The sequence below is a fragment of the Dipodomys ordii genome, unplaced genomic scaffold, assembly GCF_000151885.1.
Source record: "Dipodomys ordii isolate 6190 unplaced genomic scaffold, Dord_2.0 Scaffold48, whole genome shotgun sequence".
Lineage (NCBI taxonomy): Eukaryota > Metazoa > Chordata > Mammalia > Rodentia > Heteromyidae > Dipodomys > Dipodomys ordii.
This window is the reverse complement of record NW_012267264.1, coordinates 4,735,833-4,761,828: the sequence shown is the minus strand read 5'-3', so window position 1 is coordinate 4,761,828 and position 25,996 is coordinate 4,735,833. Positions and strand designations below refer to the sequence as shown.

Sequence of the window (25,996 nt, the reverse complement as noted above, 5' to 3'; positions counted from 1 at the left end):
TGTAAACAATTTTATTATTTTAGGATAGTTTCTAAGTTTCCAAGGCTTAAAAAAATCCACAGTAAGTTTTGAAAAGTTCTAGATTTTGTTATGTTTTCTATAGTTTTCTTTTAGCTTATAGCTATTACTAATCTTCCTGAGCCCTAGAGTTATCATGTTCAGCTTGAGGATAATTTTTAATCACCTCCAAGAAATCCAAGGATTATTTTACTTATTTATATATTTAGGAAGTAACAATGTTAGGAAACACATAGAATTAGGAGAATGGAAAAAATTGTATCCACAATGCTCTATTAAAACTAGCTGATATTTGAAATTTTTCTATAGTCTTTAGCTGGAAAATAAAATACAAAGAAAAAGCTTAAGCCGATTTTCTATCCATTTATTAGGTGTGGATTATTGAATGACCTGTGTGAGTTGGTCAAGGCTACAGACACTTGGAAATACTTCATGGATTAGGTTCAGAACAACGCCTCCAGCCGAATTTTGTTTTTCACCATCTGTAGCTCATACCTTTGGAGTCAGGCTGCATTGCTTTCCCCCACCACTGGAGAAAACTCTCATAAAATATGTTTGAAGAAGAGCTTTCCAGAAATTTTGCCTGCAGGGATACTTCATTTAGAAAATTTGAAAACCTCAAATTTAAACTTTGTTTTTGTGGTTATCTTTCTCATGGGAAGGTTAAGAAGTATAAAAGTGAACACGTAGAACTGTGGTCCGGTGATTTTGACCTTAACACACCCGTAGAATGAACATTCTGAATAAAGTGCTTGAGGGATTATTTTTGTTCTTTCCTTTCTTTCCTTGAGTTTTCCCCTCAAATTGTCCAAATGAAGAGATAGGAAAGTTGCTTAAAGAAACTATTGATATTTTCTATCATAAGTTAGCTAAGAAATTCAATTCTGATAAAGTTCCTTTCTTCCGCCTAATCCTATGTTTTATGGTATCTGCCTGAAAAATTATAACCTGGAGGAATATTAATGCCAGGTACTCTTCTAGCTATTGGCTATACAGTGGTAATGAGACAGACCTGGTCCAGACACTTACAATGTTTACACTGAAGTAAGGCACACATAAGAAACAATTAACCTTAACACTGGAATAGAGAATAAAATAGAATAGCACAATAAAAATCATCAGGGGAAGGGAGACATTCTATATACAACAGTAAGAGGAGGCGATACTTAAGGTGAGTCTACATAGCTACAAGGAGGAAAGATACAAAAGAGGAGTATTGGCAAAGATGTGGAGAACAGGGAATTCTTGTCCACTGGTTTCTTGAATGTAAATTTCTATAGCCATTCATGTTACGCCACAATTTCACTGGGCTTGTCTTCAAAGGAAATGAAATCAGACCTCTGCCCTCCCATGTTTATTGCATATTCATTCACAAGAGGCAAGAAACAGAATCAATCTAAGTGTCCATCAGCTATTGAATAGATTTTTTAAAAAATGTGATACACACACAAATAAAATTCAGTCAGAAAAAGGATGAAAGCATTTCATTTGAAACAGAGTCATTTATGGATGGACCCAAATGGTATCAAGTGGAGTGAAATAAATGAGGCACAGAAAGCGAAACACTATCTGATTTCACTCATGCAGGAAACCTAAAGCACTAGAGTTCACAGAATAAAGAGTACAACAGTGGCTTTTAAAGGCTAGAAGAGCAGGAAGAAGAGAGAGCAGTGGGGAAGAGTTGGCCAGGGAGGACTAAACCACATGTAGATAGGAAAATAATTTCATGTGCCATTGTATGAATATAGTTAAGTGAATATGGAGGATGTATTTTATATTTCAAAAAAACTAGAAAACAAAAATTTTAATGCTTTATTGCAAAGAACTAATGAATTTCTGAGGAGATGCAGACACTTCTATTTGGACAGTATACAATGCCCATCTGAGATACCACCTGGGTCCCATATAATATGTCCAAACTTTAAGGTGTCACACACTTCAGGTGAGGTGTAAAGATAAAGAGAAGGCAATAGATTTTAGATGGGAGAAATGGGGTAAAGATGCCATTGACTGAAATAGTTATGTCTGAGAGTAGCACAGCTAGCAGGGAACAAGAAGGCTAAGAAGGAGTGTAGGGCACAAATTGAGAAGGCTCTTGGGAGCCTACTGACTTGAGATGTCCCTTATTTTTCCAAATGATCACATTGGACAGACAGACAGCTGAGTGTAGAATTAAGAAGAAAGAGCAGAGACAGAGATGGAAAGTCAGTAGTTATCAATGCAAAGACAGTATTTTCACATCAACAGTATTAGGTAAGAAAAATCAGGGAGAAAATGCAGTTGAGATGTAAAGAGGGTCAGATAGAGATGTCAATGGCACTTGTAAGTTCTAGAGCTCAGGCACAAGCACAGAAATGAGCAGATGAACTAAGCATTCTTAATTCCAATCAAAATCCTGCAAGCAACGCATTGTACTTCCATTTTACCCAGGAAGAAGCTGTGTCTCAGGGAGCTAAGTGGATTGTTCAAGGCTATAGATGGTACAGTCTAGCTGGATTTTGTAACCCAGGAGGAGTTTTAGTTTAAAACACAATTGCTTTTCATTAAGCATCTGTGACCCTGACTGGCTCCCAGAGGAAAATAGAGAATTCCATGTACATTGTGAAATAGTCATAAACTTGTAGGTTTAATGTACATTGAAAAATAGCTACAGAAATAAATGCAGCATAACAAAAACGTTACCTTGACCTAGGCATGTGTTCCTAAGAATTGACATTTAGGAAGAAAACATCATCATTGGAAATCTTATGACAAGTTAACCTTCCTGTAAAGTAGATAACTTTAATTCCAATGACATACAGAATACACAGAAATGGCTTCAAAAGAATGGATGTAGGCATGCAAATGTACTTACTCTAATAGATTTGGACCATTAGCAGTTATCATAAGCTGGTGTCCACATTGATTACAATCATTTTGGTTAGTGACTTTTAAAAAGTATTTCTGAGCACAGAGAGACTCAGGGACAAAGCTCAGGCCCTGAGTTCAAGCCCTAGGACCAGCAAAAAAAAAATATTTCTGAGACAAAGCCACTTTGTTTTTTTTTTTTTAATTTGAGTACTTCCAGGAGTTTCTTTTCAAAAATATTAATTAGTCATGAATCATGAGCTAGGCCTAAACTTCCAACCACAATGGCCAAAGAAACAATGACAGCAGCTAGCACAGTGGACATATTACTATTGCCAGGCCCTCTACCATAGCCAATTGCTTGCAATAACTTTCAGTCATTACGGTATTAAGTTCTAGTATCATCCCAGCTTTATAGATGAGGAATTAATGTTCACAGAAGTGAAGCATTTAGCTTTATTATTGCAGGCTTGGAATCTGAACTCTGGTTCTCATTCAAACTTAAACGTGGGGATGTATTCAAATGATTTCTGCCATAGTTGTCAGAATTTTTTCTGCAAAATGTTTATTGTTTATTTCTAGAGAGAAAATGATTTTTCTTCGAAAGATGACAATTGCTTTACTTTGACTCTCTCTCTTTCTCTCTTCTTGGTTGGTCGTGAGGCTTGAACTCTGGGCTTGGGTGCTGTCCCTCAGCTCTTCACCTCAAGGTAGTGCTCTACCACTTGAGCCACAGCACCACTTCCGGTTTTCTAGTGGTTCATTGGAGATAAGAGTCTCATGGACCTGTCTGCCTGGGCTGGCTTTGAACCGTGATCCTCAGATCTCAGCCTCTTGAGTACCTAGGATTACAGGCGTGAGCCACTGGCAGCTGATGTTACTTTCACTCTCTTTAACAAAGGGATGAGTATATTCATACAAACTTTGAATCTGGGGCCAATATAAACATGTTTCTTTGAATATTCCTTAGTTTCTGAACTTACCATGCAGTGCAGCTTGATGTCGCTTTCTGTGGATTATTAACTCATAGTCAAAGATGATTTGAAAATATTTATATTATTATTTTGTTTTACTTTCATGCTCACTTATTAATTTCTTTTTAATTAATGGACTCAGTTTTATTATGTCTCTTCTATCCCCTGTGGATAAGGTGAGACTTCTGCAGATATCTGACATATACTAACAGTGACTTTACTAATCAATCATAATATAACTTTCCCCTAAGCTCTTTCTATGCTTCCTTCTTCACTGTTGGAACGTATAAACTGAATAATATACTATGATCATCAGCAAGGCATGATAAAAAAATTTTTATGCCCTAATCTTCCATTTTTTATATACAAAAGTAGATTTTTATACGTATTAAGTTAATAGCTGTTGTATTTGTTGGGTGATATTGATGCATTGCAATTCCTTTACTATGAAAGTCTTAATTGTCTTTAAAGTACATTTTTCAAGTTGAATAGTAGCCATATGGTTAGAGATGTTGCAAGTTGGCTGGTCTTGCATGAGCCAGAGCAAGAAGGAATAGGTTAATGATAGGGTGGTGCTTCACTAACACTTATAAAAGTAACACTTATTACTCCTGATGCTAACAACTAGATTACTACCAATAGAATCAGGTTCCCATCAGGAATAACAGTCAAGGTATTATATGTTTGCCCACAGAGGGGTAGAAAAGGGAAGGATAGGGTACAGAGCAAGGGAAGGAGTTTTTTGGTTTTGGCTTTTCTAGTGGAAGGGCCAATAAACACTTCCATTAAGATGACATAAAAAGGAAATGTACTCATTACTTTGCTCATGTAACTGTAACCCTTCGGGATAGTATTTTAACAATAAAAAAATGTACCAAAAAAAAGATGTCAAAAAGAAGTGATGGGGTGCAGAGTGTTTCTGGAGTTTCCTATTCAGAGGGTTTACCAAGGCTCTGTTCACACTTTCTTCTTCCCTCTGTCAAACTTCAGTCATTTGAACGTTCCTTCTCATCCGTCCTATGTCCTTGCTCCTTCACCCTGTTGGGTCTGACTTGTGCCCACAGCTAGTTATTTCTATAAATCTACCCTCCTCTTGCACACCAAGGAGAACCGAAAGCCTTTTTTTAGTATCTTCCCACTTGACTCTCTTCTGCCATCTTCCGTGCTCAAGACTCATCCTCCATTTTGGAAAGGGAGTTCTCTTTTGGCTTTCCAAACACAATAAGCTTCTGATTCTCTCTTCCTAGCTTAAGAGCCTATCTATATTTGGATTATTTTATTTTATTTTTTTAATTTTATTTTATTTGGATTATTTTAAAGTTATCTCCTTAAGTGACCACTATTCCTACACTCATGGATTTAATTTTTACCCTTATAGATTGCGGGTCACTACAAGGGACTCAAACAATACACTTAAAATCCTGCTGAAGTTTGGAGCTGGTGGCCCACGCCTGTAATTCTAGCTACTCAGGAGGCTGAGATCTGAGGATGGTATTTCAAAGCCAGCCCGTGCAGGAAAGTCCATGAGACTCTTAATCTCCAATAAGCCACCAGAAAACCGGGAGTGGAGCTGTGGCTCAAGTGGTAGAGCACTCACCTTGAGCTGAAGAGCTGAGGGACAGTGCCCAAGCCAAGAGTTCAAGCCCCACCACCAGAAAAAAGAATCCTGTTGAAGATGTTCTTTATGGAAAAACCCCTCAGTAGAACATGCCCTGGTTAATGCTATCAAATTCTCAAGCAAATCTGCTTTTGCCATGTCTTCTTCAGAAGATATAGCACAATTGTCTTACCAGATACATGCACAAACATCCCCAGAGTTGCCCTAACCAGTCCTTATCCTAGGACTCTTACTTAATTACTTAATGACCTTTTTGTTCTGCAGTGTCTGTGGTCTAAATTCTCCCTTCACTTCACAATAGCCTTTCATCATTTGTCTGCACTTTGTAATAGACTTCTAATTGCTTTCCTCTATCCAGACCCTGAATGTCAATCAATGTGCTTGCACAATGCTATTCTAAACAGTGTAAAACAGGCCGACTGTTCCAGAAAATTGTTACTGACTTTCCATACATTGATTTTATGAATTATTTGCACTCATTTTTTTCCAGGAACATGATGTTTGCTTCTTTTATGATCACTGTAGATCATGCAGACAAATTTTTCTAACAATCAAGCATACTGCATTTAGCTACAGTTCTCTTAGGATATTGCTGCAGTTATATTTCCAGGAAGGGACATTTTTTTCATGGAGGTAGTTATGGGGTCTGGTGGACCTTGTTTTGGTCCTCACAAGAAGTAGATGTCAGCTCTTTCAACTCTGGTAGTGATAACAGCTAGCATTGATTGAGTCCAGGCATGGGTTCTGTGTCAGTGCTGTTCTCAGTGCTGCTTATTTTAGGTGAACCTCACAGCCTTCTAAGAGAGACACCATAGATTATCTCTCTCCTATTTTTGGAAAGGTATCAGGTTTAGAGAGCTTAAGCAATTTGTACCGTTACCTAGCTGGTGGATAGAGGAGCTGGGATTTTAACTGAAATGTTCTAACCCCAGAGCACAGGGCTTTAGTCACCATCTTCTCTTTTCTACAGCAAGGATATTTTGATAATATGTATTTATCAAAATTTATATAAGGAACTTGGCTAGGGCATGCCATATGTAAAGAAAAAGTGTTATATTTTACATGTTTAATGTTTTTCACAGGTATATATTTTTTTTCTAAACCATCTTTTGGAATCTTTTTCCTCGAAGATTTTATGCATTGTCATGCACATTTAAAGTGGTACATTGCATACTTGCATTCCTCAAAGAATGTGGATTGATCCAACAAATCATTGGAAGTCTGTTTATTGCCCCTGAAATAATTTTAGCTTTTTCAAGGTTTGTTTTTTCTCATTTTCTTTGTATAAGAAAGAAAACAAAACATGCATTTAGTGTGATATAGAGATATTACACATAAGGCATATTTGTCTGTTTTTATCTATCTATTAACCAACAAAAGGACAGGGATGAAAAGATAGATGGTAGATGGATAAAGAGATAAACAGGTAGATGATGTACAGCTAGAAAAATGTTGTGTAACCCAGTCTCTTCCTCCATGGGTAGATTTATAAGATGGTACTGTACTTTAACTATCAATATGAAGTTATTCATGCTCAGATTTCATAAAGCCTCTTTTAATTGGGAGTAATCCAATATGAAATTATAAACATAAAATCATTGGTATTGCTCAAAGAGATGTCAAGTGATGTTTATTTTTAAAAAAAAGATGAGGATATCTTAGTAAATTTTAAAGTAAAGGGAAATTTCTCTCCAGATCCAAACATCTGAAAATAGGATATGACTTTTTGGACAGTTCTAAACCTCTGTAACATTTTTGGTTAAATTGAGTGCTGAGTGTCTGCCTGCTGCCTTGATATATTGCATTTTGTAAGGTCATCATTTAAGAAAAAGTTTTAATATATCACTTATTTAATAATATCAATGTTTTTGAAATCGATTTTCCCATGTCTATATCAATATTTTCAATTAAAAGATCCTTTTGAGTTTCTTCCTAAATCATTATTTCTATGTAATTCATAGATGTAAGAGCAATACATTTATTAAGAATAAAAACTGTATATTTCAAAGTAAATTTTAAGTGTTTTCTAATTTAAAGGAAATTTTGGCTAAATTTCCATGACTAGGGGAGTTGGACAGAAATTAATTATTGTAACATTTTTTAATGCTCAAATGCTTTCTATCTGCAATTAGTATACAAATGCATCAAATAGTCAAGAGAATAATTAAATAAAAGAATTTTGTTAGGCCAGGAGCTGGAGGCTCATACCTGTAATCTCAGCTACTTAGGAGGCTGAAATCTGAGGATCGCAGTTTGGTTTGAATCCAGTTGGGGCAGGAAAGTCCTGAGACAATAATCTCTTATTAACCAGAAGTGGAGCTGAGATATAAGATGGTGATGTACTAGCCTTGAGCAAAAAAAAACCTCAGGGACAGTGCTTAGGCCCTGAGTTCAATCCCAGGGGGCACACACACACACACACACACACACACACACACACTTGATCATGTACTGTGCAGAAACAGTATGGATTCAAGTGTATGAAGTCATTCAGTTGAAGCAGTATAGTCAGCATTTCTCTAACACTGACAAGGATAGAACAAGAACTTGGTGTAGATGTTAGGAAATGACCTCAGAGAGGCTCAGGATGTGGAATCCCAATCAAGGATACCAGTCTAGTTTTCAGAAAAGGGTTTATTTCTTGTCTCTAATTAGAGTATATGTTGAACATGTCATTTCTGGCACTGAATTTCAGAGGTCTTCCAATTACATGTCAAATGTCTTTCTAAAGTTCCTTTCTAAGGTGGTTGCTGCAGTCAGTAGTCATTGAAAGAAATAGTACATTCAAGTAGAGATCTGTGCAATCACAAATCTAACGTATTTAGAGAATAGGGATTTACATACATTGAATCTTTGGATTTGGGGGAAGTTAGTGTGCATGCATACCATTTTGCAAATAATTCTAGAAGGTTCTTGATCTGGGGATCTGCTTCATGGAGTGTGGCATCTGTTTCTGAGCCTGAATTCTTGTGTCTAAAATGCTACTTCCTGTTCCTCATCTTCCCCCTGTGCTAATCACCATGTGAGCACCCTGACAAGTAGATGCCTCCGTATGGCTTGAAACAGACCCGACCTATAGCATCCGCCTGAGCTCCCACAATTGGAAAAGTGAAGTCCTGGGCAAGTTATGTGCCTTTTCCTGGAGGATGTTCAAACTTACAACACAAGCAACTAAAACTCAACTAAGCTAAAACTTTTCCAATGGCTGAGTGCACAGATTCCTCACTTTCTGTAATAGGCTGGAATCACAGTTCTAAGTTTATACTTAGTGTCAAACATATGTCTGTAGAAGACTCTATTGCTACTATTCTTGCAAGGGCCTAATCCTTCAACTTTTTTTTAAGACTCCAAAACTAAGCTTTTCATAATTAGTACCTCTTTTTATCATTCAAAGTCAAATGTTAGTCTCCAAATGTAACATAAATTGTTTCATGCAAAGAATATAGTTTCACTTCAGCTAACTACCATAATAGTATTTTTCTGTCTTATTAAAATGGTTAGTGAAGAATCATTTCTTCTTATCTGACTAGGGATGTCTACAGACTTGTGTTAATTCCCTAGGTAGATGCAGCACATTTTAGTCTCATTACAAAAGAAGATTTCTATAGAAACCTTACAGATGTCTTGATAGAAAACAATAGCAAGTGAATCTTGTATAACATTTCTGTTTTGGGATTCTCTAAATCAGGAACAAATCATCTATGTAACTTGTGTTTGTAATGTCACCAACCCAGCGATTCTTTACTTACGTGTTGAAATGCTCAGTGAAGATCAAGTTGGTAGAGGTCCCAGTGATTGTTGTCAGTCCACCAATAGTAGAAGAATAGGCAATAGACAAACACATCAGTTTGCACATCATGTGGTCCTTCTTCGACCGATATTTTGTTCCTGTGACTGCATTCTGTTCAACAAGAATATAAACTCTGAGGCAGCACCACATATGGTCATAATAAGCAGTAGTCATATTTCTCATGAAATGAATGTGTTCTGCCTCTGCTCTATCTATCTGATAATGTTTTGGCAATAAATACTGTTTTGGTATGATAACACAGGCAAACTAATAACATTTATCTTACATTTCATAAAAAGATAATAATAAAAATATTCAAAATGAAATCATTGAAATAGTTCTCAAACATAATTTCACTTTTTGCCTAATCTCTCTCGCCTCTGACCCAGCTCACTCTCTTCTCTTCCCTTCTCCCCATGATGTCCAACACTTTTCACTATTTTCCTGCTGATGGTGGTGGTACATGGTCAGTAAATTCCTTGGCATCTTTTGAGGAGTTGTTCTGTCTTCATCCTTTAATGACTGCTCCTCAGAGAATACGTCTCTAGAGATTGAATGCTTCCAACTCCATTTTGTAAACACTAAGACATCAACACTACACTTAGTCTTTGGAAGCATTTGTCCTCTATTCACACCAAAAGAAATTTCCAGATAATAACATGAAATAGGGAGACTCCTTAAACCATTCTCTTCCAGACCTCACTACATTTATCTACATGCACATGTGCTTTTACATGCCCAGGCTCTGTTCAGTTTTCTCCATCTCCACTGCTGTAACTTAGTTCAAGTCAGCATGCTAAGTGGTGTAGGCTAATCTATAAATTATTTTGAGATTGCTTATATCAATTTCTTGGGATTAGAAGTACCCAAAGACTGGTGGCTCACGCCTGTAATCCTAGCTACTCAGGAGGCTGAGATCTGAAGATCGCGGTTCAAAGCCAGCCCGGGCAGGAGAGACCGTGAGACTCCCAATAAACCACCAGAAAACCGGAAGTGGCGCTGTAGCTCAAGTGGTAGAGCGCTCGCCTTGAGCTGAAGAGCTGAGGGACAGCGCTCAGGCCCAGAGTTCAAGCCCCACGACCGACCCCCCCCCAAAAAGAAGTACCCAAAGAAGCCTGGAGCTGGTGGCTCATTCCTTGGAGATTCTTATCTCCCATTAGCCACTCAAAAGCTGTGCATGGCGCTGTGGCTCCAGGCTAGAGTGATATAGCTTAAGCAGAAAAGCTCAAGGACAGCACTCAGGACCAACACACACACACACACACACACGAATCCAAATGTGTTTAAGAAAGAGAACTTGTTATTACTTGTCCTTTGGTGTTCCTAGGCATTTGAATATGTTTGGATTTGTTAAAGAGACTGCAGCACAAAAGAGAGGTTTGAAATAGTCAAAATTAGAATGGGATGATCCATCAGCAGTAACCACAGTAATCTAAATTATATTTTCTTTATCCACTCATACATCAATAAAAGGATTTTCAGTATCTTGGGTAGTGTGTCTAGCGCTGTAATGCACATGGAGACACAGATATTCCTTTGCAATACTGACTTGACTTCTTTTGGATATATACATGAAAGTGGTGTTACTCAATTGTAGATATATGTATATGTATATGTAGTGTGTATAGATATACACACTCTGACATATATATTGCATACTGTGGTATATAATTTATGTATTTATGTAATTATATATACTCTATGTAAAATGTTATATATAACAATGTATTATAGAATATACATTTTCTGTATAAATTTATATATGCATATATAAATTACTTGATACTGGGGTTTGAACTTGAGGACTCATCTTTGCTAGGCTACCACTGCACCACGTGAGCCAAGCCTCCAACCCTAATTTTTGCTAGTAATTTTGGAGAGGGAATGTCTTAGACTTTTTTGTTCTGAGCCAGAAGATTCTCCAAATCTTATCTTCCTAAACAGCTAGTTAGCCGCCACACTGGATTTTTAATGTTATGAAGAAACTTTTACTGTTTTATATAATTGTTATACCATTTTACATTCCTACCAACAGTATGCAAGGGTCTTGTTCTGATCAGATAGATGTGCTGTGTGTGATACTGGCTTAATAAGATGTCTGTGTGTGTGTGTGTGTGTATGTGTGTGTGTGTGTGAAATCCTGACAAGGAAAACATTATCATACTCCCTAAAAGTCCGGATGGATGTGGAAATGGCATTTAGCATGACCAGGTCAGCTGCTCTGGGATAGTAATTTACCTTTCACTTGTTAATTCACTTAAAGGTCAGTCCCCAGAGATATCAACTCTTCACTCAGAAGAAGTAAATTCACAAGTGTCTTCATTTATTTTTATATTATTTTCTATGTGGAAATGATTTACATTTTCAGTATGATACAAATTTCCACTGAGAACTTGCAAAAATTATATGTAAATAAGGTAGAAAAATACACTTAAAAATTCTTATGAACAACACTAAGTGACAACTAAAACTTAGGGCTTACGTATGATTGAATTGATAAGAATGGGTATTTTGAAATACAATGTGCATATAATCTCTCACTGACATTAAAACTTTCAGAAATTCAAAGAAAAAAATGGATTTAATATAAAACCTTAGCTGCCAACACTTGCTTATACATAAAAACAATGCTTAAATTGTAGTGGCAGATTTAAAATAAAATATTCAGAACAGAAAATAATTAATTCCTTATGGACTTTTTACCACACATTTTTTTCTGTACAAAGACCTTTAAAACAAACATTAATAATACTGCCTAAAAATAGATGTTTATGCAAATATAGATCATTTAGACAGGCATTGCAATTTAGGATACATTTTAATTCCACATAAAATTGTAATACCTCTTAAAGGTGAAGAGGGTGGATGTTTTTCAGGTGGAATAGGAGATGCACAGTTTTTATCTAGCAGCAAACACTAGCTCCCTACAACTAGATTTATTGTAATTCTTGTTCAAACCCTGTAACTGCTGGGCTGATTCAAGCAAGGAGTGAAAACCATGATCAGCAGTAGAAAACAGTGAGAGTGAAAAAAAAATGTAGCTTTTTAGAAAAGCTGAGATGAGCCACTAATTGAGCCAAATAAATGAGGAAAAAAAGATGACATTTTATAGAACGTAATCTTTAGTATTTTGTTCAGACAATAGTTCAACCTAGGACCAATAGTCTAACTCTAGCTAGAATAAATCACTTAAAAGTCGACACTAAGACACACTGCCCTTAGGATTCACATGTTTGCAGACACCAAGAAAACAATCACTCTCTCCAGAAGTGGGAGGATGTGTGTGTGTGTGTGTGTGTGTGTGTGTGTGTGTGTGTGTGTGCACGCAAATGTTGTATTTTATCCTAAGAGTATTGAAGAGAAAAACGTAATTCCAAATCAAGGGAAGAAGGAGAAGTAGATCATCTGGAAACAAGCATGAAGCTGGGGATGGCCGGAGCAGAAGTGGTCAAGTAGCTGCTGTACTAGGTGATCAAATGTCATTTTCATGGCTGCAGTGGGAACAGGAAAATGCCTGTGTCACAATGTGTAAGGAGAAATTTGGGGAATTACAGAATGATGATTACTTTAAAACAAAAGAAAACCATATCCCTGTCCTTGTATAGGTCTAGAAATTAGGCTAACATGAATTACGTACATCCAAGTATTAAAATTGTTATTTGTTGATCACGGAATTAGTGTTATCTGTTACTTAATTGATACAGGTTGCATCTTTTACAATCAGAAAAAATATGTATTTGGATATTAAAATGCTTAAAACATTTATTTGTATAAAAATCAGAGATTTTTTCAGCAGGCAGATATTTAAAGAAGATCTGGTTTAAAGATGTAATTTTTCAAAGGATAAAATGAGTCTTAAATGGAACGTGAGTGTCCATGAGTCTTACATAAGTCTCCTTGTATCTTTATTCCTACTCAGTGATTTCCTGTCCCCCTACTTCCGCAGAATGTTTTTTATTTACTTAAGATTTCATACTACTTGTTACCATAATTACACTTTTATATTCAGTATTGATTCTGTCTGTGATTCATTAAGTATTAGACATACATGACATCCTTCCACACGCTCTTCCAAGTAATTGAAAACATTTTGACCTAGGGCATGACCAAATGAAGCAGCCTATGACATCATCACACAGATACATCCCCCAAGGACATTGCTGCCCCAGATGTAACTCATTACCTCCACCTAGTGGTAGTGGTTGTAGACTTCAAGAGCAAGTTACTCCTTTGTAGACTTGGGTGCTAAAAATAACATACATGAGCAAAACCAATGGTTTCCACACAGCCACAGAAATAGTTCCTTACACTACATAAGGCATGAAAACATTAAGCTTTCTATTTATGATGAAAACTTATTTAAGGATAATTGCAAAAGGCATTAGTTCCTGCTAAACATTTTCTGCTTATCACAGCCATTTTACAATCTTGTAGGTATTTTGGGACATATCTTTGCACTCATTTTAATAATACATCATTTCATATGCTAATTTCTTAAACGTAAGAAGTTGCAGTGAAATTTTCACCATACTCTATGCTCATCTTCCACAACTTTCTTCACTCAAGCTCTGAGGGTACCCTCATTCTAACATCGTGCATTGAAATATCTTTGCTTATCATAGTTCAATTGTTTTAGAGTTGTACAAAGATCTCTGAAAAGAGCAGAGTCATATGATGTATATGTATATGCATATATTTTTTCTTATCCCTGTCAATTTGCCTATTTTTTAAAGGATATGCCACTAAATCAGTTCCAAGAATTCCCTAATTGTTTAAGTCTTCTTTCAGAACAATCAAGTGAAAGAACAACATAACCACATCAATAATCCTCTATTCCTATTATCTGGGTGATATTTCTTTCTTCCTGTCATAAAACTGATTATTTTTCGTTTTTCCTCCTGGCTCTACAAAATTCTAAGAATTTGGAAGACATTTTTTTTCTCTTGTTCTCAAATTCTACCACTGCTGTAAAACATTTTTATTTTTTGTCATTTTTAAATAAATCACATTTCTTGTCTTTCCAAAGGATTTTATGCTATGCTCTGTTATTCTGGAATCTCAGTGATTTAGAGACAGACCAACCCTGTGTGTCAAGTTCGTTCACTATGCTGACACCCAGTGGGCCTTTAATGAAAAAAAATTGTATTCTTCCATTATGAAAATATTTTAGTATTTTAATGTGTATCCTGCTTTCTCTATTCTTTACCTGAAACTCCTGTTTTCTTAATGTTGCTACTTCCTATTTTGTCTATAAAATTTTCCTTTGTCCTATGTAAAGATTTTATCTTTACATAAAGTAAAAATAAAAAAAAATCTATTACACACACACACACACACACACACACTTGTGTCAGTCCTGGGGGCTTGGATTCAGGAACTGAGCTCTATCTCTGAGCTTTTGCGCTAGTGCTGTATTACTTGGGCCATAGCTCCACTTTGGCTTTTTTTAGACGGCTAATTGGAGATAAGAGTCTCACAGACGTTCCTGCTTGGTCTGGCTTAGAACTATGATCCTCAGATCTTAACATTCTGAGTAGATAGGATTACATGCCTGAGTTTCCAGGGCTTGGGCTTTATAGAGTGCTATTTGTATTTTATGTATATAATTTCTTTTCTTATCTCTCTGAATATATTACAGACACTTCCTTCTCTCATATACTGTTTTCTGCAAGTAGCTGTTTTCGTTTTTCTTGGAAGCTCTTTCATGCCTGGGGCTTTCTTCGGTTACCTAAAAAATTTTGTTTGTTTGCTCACATTCAAGGCAATGGGAAGCTGCCTAGAAACTCTGCCCAAGTGTTTTGAGTTTTGTTGTTAGCTGTGGTGTTAGTTTACTGGCGTCTTTTTGAGAAAACAGTACTTTCAATACGTTCTTATGGTTTTTCTTGTGCTGATTGCATTCCCCAGGGAAGATCTGGCTGTCTCCGTCCCCCCCACCCCCAGCCCTGCCCATCACTCCTGGAGAGCACAGATTTGGTCCAATGTAAGGTGGAGTTTTCAACATTCAATCCACGGGCTTTTATTTTCATAGCGACATCCTCTCCTGAACTGTGCCTGCATCCACATGACCATGTCTAAAGATTGTACTTCTGTTTGGTAGAGAAAGAAAAGTGCATCCGTGTGGAACTGGGAAAGGCATTTGGGCATTTAACCGCTTCATGAACACATTTCTTTTTCTTACTCCCACTTTTTGACATTTAAAAAAAAACAAAGGAGGGGCTAACAATGTTCGATAAGAAATGTACTCATTACGTTACTCATGTAACTGTGACCCCTCCCCCTCCCCCTCCTACAGCATGTTTGCAATAAAAGAAATTGGAAGACTGCTGCCATGTAATTCGATTATTTATTGGCTTTACTCATGAACTTATTTAGCATTCAGTGTCAATCAATAACAGTCATTTTCCAACCATCCTTTAACATTCTACCTTCCAAAATGATTTTGTCATCCTCTCTTCTCTTTATATTTATGAAATAGTAATTATGGCTCTAAAATTTAATTTTAATTTAAAATTTTAATAGATTTTCATTCAACAATATCAAGAACAATGTTACATGTTATGAATTGGTATATCAACATACATATTAAAAATTGGATAGAGAAATATCTCAATTTTATCATTCAGGGTATGAAAAGTCTTAAGGCTAAAACAAGTTATTTTGGCAAAAAAATCTCATAATTCAGTACAAGATTTACTGACAAAATTGTATACCTAAATGTTGTGTGTGCTTGTGTGTGTGTGTGTGTGTGTGTGTGTCCTAGTCCTGGGGCTTGAACTCAGGGCTTAGGCACTGTCTCTGAGTTGTTTTTTCCAAGGGTAACACTTTGCCTCTTGAGCCACAGCTCTACTACCAGGTTTTTTTGTTGTTGTTTGTTTTTTTTTTGGGTCCGGTCGTGGGGCCTGAACTCTGGGCCTGGGCGCTGTCCCTTAGCTCTTCAGCTCAAGGCTAGTGCTCTACCACTTGAGCCACAGCGCCACTTCCGGCTTTTTTCTTTTTGCTTATGTGGTGCTGAGAATCGAACCCAGGGCCTCGAGCATGCAAGGCAAGCGCTCTACCACTGAGCCACCTTCCCAGCCCTGTTGTTTGTTTTTGGTGCTAAGTTGGAGATGAGAGTCTTATGGACTTTCCTACTCGGGCTGGCTTCAAAACATGTTCCACAGATCTCAGCCTCCTGAGCAGCTGGGATTACAGGAGTGAACTACCAGTGCCAGGTTCTTACTCTTAAATATTTAGAAGTTTCCCCTATATTCTCTTAGGCAAAAACAAAGTGAAATAACATACACACACACACACACACACACCTGAAACACTTTTCTACAGTAGTGAAATTGTAGCAACGATATGTAGACTATATGGTAGATTTAGCTTCTTAGTACCACAACGGATCAGGTCTCTTGTCAAACAATGTATTAAGTCCAAATAAAGCCCAAATGGGTCATTTAACAAGAAGGAATAAGAAATTGAATTTTGACCTGAGGATTTCAGGTGATCTTGCTGCAAAAGGAATTTGGAATGGAAGATAATGCTAGAGCCAATCAAATGTGACAGAGATCATATCCCTTATGAAGATCAAGAGCAAAGGGAAAACAATATTTTCTAAAAATCCTAACCACGAGCAACTTTTACAGTAAAACTTGGCTTTACTGTGTGTTAAATGAAAGACAGCAATATAGTTGAAGACTTAAAAGGCAGCTTCCTCAAAGAACTTAAATAATTCCTAAAGAAGTTTCAAGGTAAATTAACCTTGCTGTGTTTAAATGCACAAAATAGATAAGGTGGTAACAAATGAGAAACAGAATATAAGTAAGTTTACTGATCAATTAAAATGAATTATTAATTAATAATGTCAGCACACAAAAAGATTATAACAATGATCAAGCAAATCTGGAAAAGAGACACAATTATAAAATTTGATGAATAGACAAAGGGACAAAATAGAAATAACGGAAAATTATAGAACAGGAAGAGAAACCTAAGTTATCACTGACATGACATTTAGCAAGAAAAAGAGAATTAAAGCAAAAGGAAATAGTTATAAGATAAAAAAGGAAATACAGTATGTTAAAGGAGAAGAGACTAAAAACAAGGACAAAGCAATTGAATGTTGAAGAATGTCACAATGATTTCTTTTTAATTGTTAGAGCACACAGATGCAGGAGGCATATAACCTTACATATATAAAAATGAAACTCTAACACACACACACACACACACACATACACACACAATATGTTAAAAGCAACCAATGTGAAAATTTTCTACAGAGGAGTGACAATTTTAACTAATAGCTAGCCCCAAGGCAAAATGAATGCCAAATGTTGGTATGCCAAAAGTAACTGATGGTCATTTTTTACTTCAAGCATTATAAAGGCCTTTCTAGTAAACAAAAACTGAGAGTTTACCACTAAAGACACTCCCTGGATTATATTCTGGTTCTTCACTAAGCATTATAGGAATAATAAAATCAACATATTTTGGAAAGATTATGCAAAACGAAAGTTTTAAAACATCAGAAATGAAAAGATATGGAATTATAAACAGTATAGAAATCACATAAGCAATAAGTAGATAGATATAACAGATATCCACATTTTTTACATAAATTCCTAATAAATTACAACTAATTAAAAGAGAAAGAAAATCTGAATAGCCCTGAAGCCAATAATGAAATAATTTCTTGGGCCATTGGCTACCTACTGACTTCTTTCTCTTCTGCTAACTGGAGCACAGAATAGACAGAGGAAAACAGAGCAAGTCACCTTGAACCAGAGTTCAAAGTGAAGGATGGTAGAGCAGAAATAAGAAGAGTTAGGGTCCTCATGACTCTGGCACCATGGCACCATCTATTTTTGTCTTGTTGAAACTTTGGTTATTCAGAATATTTGTTGCCGTGACAAAACACATACTCTAGTGCAGGCAAATGAAAAGAGGAATAACTGAAAAGAGAATAGGTAACACAGAATCTGGAACAATTTTTTCAAGGAAGGAACTGGATGAGGAAGGAAAATAGAACCAAATAAAGGCTCATAGATATCTCTAGGCAATTATATTCTTTTTCTAAAGCTGAATTGTGGTATATTCTATTTTATTCACTTAGTTTTTCTTTAAACTATTCAGGTCCATGTTAACATGTGTACAGTAGTGAAATATTTCATATCCAAAACACATAAAGTAAAACTGGAGGACAATGTAAATTTTTCCTCTTTTAGGAAATACCACTGGAAGATTTATAGAAACACACTGATGCTGTTTTCAAAAACCAAATGACAGTATTCAAATAAGCATGTTGTGTGGGAGGTATACAGTATAGTTAGATCACACTGCAGTTGCTTCCACCATGGCTGGGTTTATGCTGTTGGCTAGATAATATTTCAATAACACAGAATGTGAAGAACTACATTTTGAAAATTCATATAGAAGATATATAGGAGAAACAATATTATTGATAGTCAACTTAACAGTAAAATGTTTATATAGAAAAACAATGAATTGCAACTATCCATGGCACTAGGACTTTGAGGTCAATAAGAATCAAAATGTAATTTGGGTCATAAATTATTGCTCTGGTTCTTGAGGAGGATTTGAGTAAGTAAAAGACAGCAGGAGTGTGTCAAGTGAGGGCTGAGTAGCTCTGTTATTGCCTTGACCACCAAAAGTCCCTACCATCTAGATAATAGAAGACTATACAAGGAAAGAACCTTACCTGTAGAGCATCTATACTTGGCCCAAGAACCCGATGTTTCTGGGATTGCTATCTGTTTGGCAAAATTAATGTGTCTAGTTACTAATGATGAGAGACATATTTACAACTGTGCTCACTGGGGTCTTTGAGTTGTTAGAAAATATTTAAAACATGACTTCAAGTTGTTAATTGTCATCAGAAAGGATTTTCATCACCTCCCTAGACTAAACAACACTAACTAAAAGCAAGATATAATTTAAAGATTTTTTTCCTTTGAACTTTTCCCTTTAAGGAACAACAGATTATATTACATTAATGAAAAACAATTATGTCAGATTTTTCATTAAAAGCACACTGATTTTCCAATTACATTCATTTGAAGATGCCTAGAGGTTTAGGAATGATATACTATAGAACTCTTGGGAATCTCTTTAAATAATACTAATGCTTACAGAGGAGGGAACGAACTAGCAACTTGATTTTTACTTTGGAATCTACAATTTGATTTTTGGATACCTAGAACTTATTTCTCATCTTTCTGCCCCAAGTGAAATCAATCTGATCTATAGTTCTACCTTTAAATTTTTATATATTTTCTTCTCTTACAATAGCTCTTACAATAATTCTTACAATAAGAGTTCTTTTAATATAGTTGTACTTTTTGTGCTGATATCAGGGCTTGAACTCTGGTCCTGGATGCTCTCTCTGAGCTTTTATGTGCAAGGCTAGCACTCTAGCACTTGAGCCATATTTCCACTTCCAGGTTTTGAGAGATTAATTGGAAATATAAATCTCATGGGCTTTCCTTTCCAGGCTAACTTCCAACCAAGATCTTCAGATTGCAGCCTCTTGAGTAGCCAGGATTATAGGTATGAAGTACCAGTACCCAGCTATAATGATAATTTTTGAGAAAATATTACTAAATTTATTCATTCAATTCCCAAGTATTTACTCAATACTTATTCAGTGGTATCACTATTACAGGTATTTGAGATAAGTATTAAATGTGCAGAAATTTCTTCACCTAGAGATCTTACATTTTAGTAGAGGAAACATTAAGGAAAAAGTAAGCAAATTATATAATTTATAAGGTGACACATGCTATAGAAAAGTTAGGACAGAGTCAGAAGTCTAAGAGGGAGGATATGGGATATGATCTTTACCACAAAAGGGAAGTTTTATGATGCTCACTGACAAGCTTGTATTGGAGCAAATGTTTCTTAACCAATGCTATCGTTATTACAAACAACTTTACCATTGGAGAGCAAGTCTTAACTTTCATGTGCTTATTTGAGGCAATCTGCTTACTAGACACTAAACTTTATAAAGTTCATGTATATATTATTGCCTTCAGAAAGAAGTACTGTAATGCTATAAAATGACATAAGCAATTTATCTTGGGATGGTTTAATCGTGTTAGTAGAGAGATTTAAAGTAAATTACGAAAACTGCTTTAACTTTATACTCAATAAGTGGGGATTAAAATGAATAAAATTTTAGTTAATTTTCACTAGGAATCAAATTCAATTTTTTGCAGGAATATGGCTGTGCAGTAAAATTATGAAAAAAAACTGAACCCCTCAGGTCTTTCTTTTCTCTCATCTTTGACTTTCCCTCAAAAAGGAGTAATATTTATAGTTTTTTGACTTGTAGGTCAAATTCAATGTTGAACTACATAGAATTTATTTTAATTCAATAAATCCCCCATTTACTTCAAAAAAGCAGATCAAACATTATGAATACAAATATATCATATGTATTGTAGCTAAAGTAGATGTACGTTTTTTTGGTAGAACCCATTAGTGTTAAATTATCTTGTGAAAATTACACAAAACAGGTGTGGTTAATTATAATTGCAATGTGAACTGTAAGATATAGGTATTCCTCAAAAGAGAGGTCTAATTATTAAAAAAATAGTCTCAACTGTGGGATCAGTTACTGTTTAGTGGTAGAGCATTTGCTTAGCAAGAAAAAATATTTTTATACATATATGTATAACATATATATATGTATATCTTAGATATCTTACCATATCTAAAAATGTTACTTTCCTCAATCTCTTTTCAAAACCATATTTCCACAGGGAAAAAAGTTGTCCCCAATTTCATAATTTTGACATACAGATGAAAATTTAAGCATGGGGTTCCAAAAATGATCATAGAATCAGCATTGAAAGTCCAAAACATAGATATAAATCTCTATTTCCTAAGAGGTACTCCAACTATCTTAATTTGTCTGTGAAAAAGTTACTCCTCCCTCTACGTTCCCCATCTGATCTTTTTCATCCTAGTATACCTTTCCCTAATTACAGTAGGGCAAATACTGGCTACACTTTCCTCTCTCCCATCTCCAGTGTCTGATTAATCCAAAAGACCACTTAAGTCCACATTCCCTTGCCCTTGTCACCAAAGTGAGCTTCCCAAAAGCAGAACTTACCATGCTGCCCAGCCAACTCCAAGACTCTCTGCTCCAATAAAATAAAATGAAGAACTGACCCAATTTCTTCAAGAGTTTCATCACTACAGTGGTCCATCTCTAACTATATTGCCAAGTTTCCTGAAAGCCTTCTTTACACAGAGTTCTTTTAATGAGTTGCACTCTCTGATCTGAATGTATAAGCTTTCTTTCACACTTCGTATTCACTCATTCATTAATGAATAAAGATAAATGTCTATAGAATACAACTCTGTGTCAGATAATAAAACCTTGTAGAGTCTTAAGCAGTGCGTAGAAGATTTGTGCCTGTGCTCAGGAAGTTGAGCTCCTGTGCTGGCATACATCATCCCCTTTTCAGACTCCGGCATCTTTTTCTCATCTTCCTCTCAGCATATACACAAATTGCACCAATGGCTCCCACTTCTAAACATCAGGGCTTCTGAGCATGGCTTCTGAGTCTTTGTTGTAGGGTTCATATCAGACATTTTTTTTCTTGGACTTTTTTTTTCTAGTTTATATTCCCAATAGACTCTCAATTGTTTACAATAAAGAGCAGAGATTTATTTTATTGATATATCCTATAATACCCAGGACATAGTCAGATCTCAAATCAAGTTGAAGAGGCTTGACTCAAAATTTAGGCATCATGGTAGAAAATGAACTGCCTAACGAGGTGTGCAGGCAGGTTACCAAGTGCATTTACATTCCCTATTAAGTGTTTATACATTCATTCTGCTTACATTTCTCAGTTTTCTTATCAATTTTAATGTATCCTTCCATAGCACATCTGGCTTACTTTTCATTTTAAATGTTTTAAAAGACTCTAGCCTTAAAGATTACAATGTTTTCATAAATATACATGAAATTTATCTTTTAAAACTCCTTAATGTATGTGTAGCTGATGACTTAAGCCTTAGCTTTGCATCTGTTCTCTTTTTATACAGAAATTACTCTGTATACAAGAGTGGGATTTTTTTCCCCATTGAGTTGCATGCTAATGTATTATAGCCTGAGGAAGTAACATATAATACACTCTCCTATTCCTAACGCTATGGTATTTCTGTGCAGGATTATTTTTCAATGGTCTGGAGATACATTGCTCCCAAGGCAATCCAGTGTAATGTTTATATATTGACTTATTCTGGAGGAATGGATTATAGGGTAGAGTTTACAAAGACCTCTTTCCATCTTTCCTTGACTGGAAAAACTACAGCACCTCCTTCATCTTTTTTTTGATAGAAGCAACTCATGACTCCTGCATTGTGTTTTTTAATAGCAATAGAAACTAAAATCATGTGATTACTCATAATAGCATGAAAAAGAGTTGGTCTAAATTCATAAGGTGGATGTTCCTAGTAAAAGTTGGGCAATTTGATCAGCAAGATTCTAACCAGAAAATGAAACCATATTGTGAGGCTCGAAGTACATTAGTTTAAACTATATTGGCCAACTGCCAACAACCATGATCCTAGAAAAAGGAGAAAATAACGATACTTTCAGAGGCAAAAGTGGTTCCTATGTGGACATTGATTTCAGTCTGTCCATAAAGACTTAACAAACATTAGACTATACTTGGACTTGGTTATACAAAATGACATTTTAGACAAAAAAAGAAGTAACAGTTTTTAAAATGCATGCATATCAAACTATGTGCTAACATAATTTCAGGTATAATTGTTTAGGATAAGTAAATTTAGTGTACCTTTTCCATCTCTACCTTGCTTGAACTTTTCTCAGCATCATTACTGAATCTGAAAAATAAATCAAATCAAACTATTGTATAATTCTGTTCACATGTAATTTGAAAAAAAGAACCTGATCAAAATATCAATATTCTTTACCCTGGAACTTGTTTTGTTTTCTCTTTCCTTTCATTTGTTTCTTGTCCAATGACAGTTTCTGCAAAACATTAAATAAATGAAAACAATCTAAGTATGAAAGTTATTATTGGGTGGACAAAGATGGATGCATTACTAAAAATTAAAAAAGCAATTTCACCTATTATCAACCTAAAATTCATTTTAACACAGTATTTTATAGACACAAATATCCCCAACATGTTTTTCATCACCTCAGAGCAATTCATCTGAGTCACAAATAACCACAGAGAGATTACTTATTGTATCCAAATGGAATGTGGAAATTAAAGGGTCCCATGATGAAGCAAGAAATCATTTCAGGGTAAAGAAGAGTAACTTGGAGAGTAATTCGTAAAGATATGAAAGAGTAGTCCATCAAACTGGCTAGGGAGCATGAAAGCCATTTTTCCTTCCTCCCCTTCCCCAGAGACTATGAATTCAATTTTAAATTTAAAGTTAGCACCCTTATATTAGTCCTTTGCATAGCTACTGGGGATTTTTGGAAAGATGAGAGTTCAATGTGCATCATGCATGTATAGAGAGTTCATTCAAAATATATCTCAGAATTCTTGAGTTTGTGCTTATTGCCCAAATAATTAGACCCCACGGTGGCCAGATCAACACATGATACCATCAACTTCCAGTCCATGGGTGGCAGATTCATTGAAATAAGTCATCTGCGTGGCTTCAACCTCTGCTTCAGCACTGATGATCTGCTGTGCCACAGCCTCCACAATCGGCATCACCATGGCAGCAGTAGAGGTGTTGCTAAGCCACATAGATAGGAAGGCAGTACTGCTCATGAACCCCAATGTCAGCCTGAAATGAGAGAGCTTTTAGTGCGGAGCTGCGTGTGCTAGCTTTGGTTTACAAACTATCTTATTTGTGAGTTGGGAATCCATTTTTTTCCTAAATGATCGAAAAGTTAAGTTTCTGTCCAGATGGTGAACTCTGTGTACAATCAGAGCCAAACAGAAATCAAAGTAGCTCATGTAAGAGTGGAGTTCTAAAGAGACTTGTCTCCTAGAGAACCATAAGAATTTTCACTCAAAAAAAAAAAAACACACGCCATTAAATTTACACCAAATTGCAAGTTGGCATATGGTTTGCAATATTAACAGTTTGTAATATTAGCTTAAAATTGGATTGCTTTTGGCAGATGAATACCACATTTCAGATACAAGTAAAATCAAGGTGCAAATAGTGACACTCACTAGACACTGTGCTGGAAATGAACTCTACACCTCCACATGGGAGAAAATGAGGGGAAGAGGTGACATTGTTCAAAAAGAAATGTACTCATTACCTGATTTATGTAACTGTAACTGTTACCCTTCTGCATATCACCTTTGCAATAGTAATTTAAAAAATATTAATAAAAATCAAGGGTGCAAGCAACTTTCAAATACAGAGTTGCTTGTTTTGTAGTTGATATAATGCTGTTAGTATGGGTGTCAAGAAGACAAAAAGGCTGGGAAGGTGGCTCAGTGGTAGAGCGCTTGCCTTGCATGCATGCGGCCCTGGGTTCTATTCCTCAGCACCACATAAGCAAAAAGAAAAAAAGCAGGAAGTGGCACTGTGGCTCAAGTGGTAGAACGCTAGCCTTGAGCTGAAGAGCTGAGGGACAGTGCCCAGGCCGAGTTCAGACCCCACAACTGGACCCCCACCCCCAAAAAAAGACAAAAGAAAAAGGAGAGAGATTAATATTTATAAGTCTTTGTAATCCACCACACTTGGGGTTCAATACAGAGTAGGTGGAGAAAATGGTTACAAACTCTTGCTAAAATGAGGTTTCAGAATTGTCTATAGATCCTATCATTTATGCTTTCTTCAATCTGACATTTCTTCCTGTTGTCAAACATTGGATTTATTACATTGTCTTTTCTCACAAATAATTTGTTCTTAAAAGTAACATACCCTAAGACTTCTTAGGATATTAAACCATGTCTACAAACTTTCAAAAATCACACTTGGGAAAAAGGTACAATCTCTTTTGAGTAGGAGGCTCTAGAAAATCATTCAGAAACACTTCTTTCCTACAGTTCATTTCTGAAATTCTCTGGCTCTCTTTTAAAAATAGATTTACAAGAACAATTCCACACTGTATTTCAGACTTGGATATGGTGAATATTTTCTATGTGCGAAACCAAGTAAAAGAAACCTTTGCAGACATCAGTGAAAGAGAAAAGATTCTTAATAAACAGAAACTCAAAAGCACTTTTAACTGATGGAAGCTAAAAGATCTGAAATCTTGGAATCAGATACAGTTTTTTCATTGGTGATAATGTCATTAATGGCATTTTGTACACAGTCCATTGTCTTCTCCTTTGGGTAAGAAAAACATTCAAGAAACATGAGATACCATATTACTTAAAGAATAAAGCACCTTAAATGCATATATGTTATAAAACTTGTAAGTAATTTTTTTCAAATTAAGTTTGTATGTTGTATATAGGATGCATTTGCATATGTATTCTACATGTGTAAGTATATGTAGTTTACATATGTAAAACACTCACATACAGGTATATATACAAGCATACACTTGGTATTTACCAAAACAATTTGCTGAATACATGATAAACACAAATATGCCTATAGCCTAGAAGGAATTACACAACCAAAGTCAATAAGATTTTCTTATTTTTCGAAGAAAGATGAGAAGCGAAGACCCTCCTAAGGCTTTAAAGCAAGTATTATTATGCAAATGATTATGACACTGGAGCTTTTCCTTAGCTTGCATTCATGTTCTTAACAAGAGGTGGAATAAAA

The 25,996-nt window shown here is 35.7% G+C and overlaps 1 protein-coding gene across 4 annotated transcripts in view; it reads right to left on the bottom strand.

Moving 5' to 3' along the window:
- Slc13a1 (solute carrier family 13 (sodium/sulfate symporter), member 1) overlaps positions 1-25,996 on the bottom strand; it is a 66,858-nt gene that overhangs the window by 22,256 nt on the left and 18,606 nt on the right. For all 4 annotated transcript variants that reach the window (XM_013019996.1, XM_013019999.1, XM_013019997.1 and 1 more), the window contains exons 4-7: positions 23,856-24,043; positions 23,207-23,264; positions 23,068-23,116; positions 9,207-9,358 (exon numbers count right to left, since the gene is read on the bottom strand). In XM_013019996.1, coding sequence (XP_012875450.1) covers positions 9,207-9,358; positions 23,068-23,116; positions 23,207-23,264; positions 23,856-24,043 — 447 coding nt within the window. The remainder of the gene's footprint in view (positions 1-9,206; positions 9,359-23,067; positions 23,117-23,206; positions 23,265-23,855; positions 24,044-25,996) is intronic.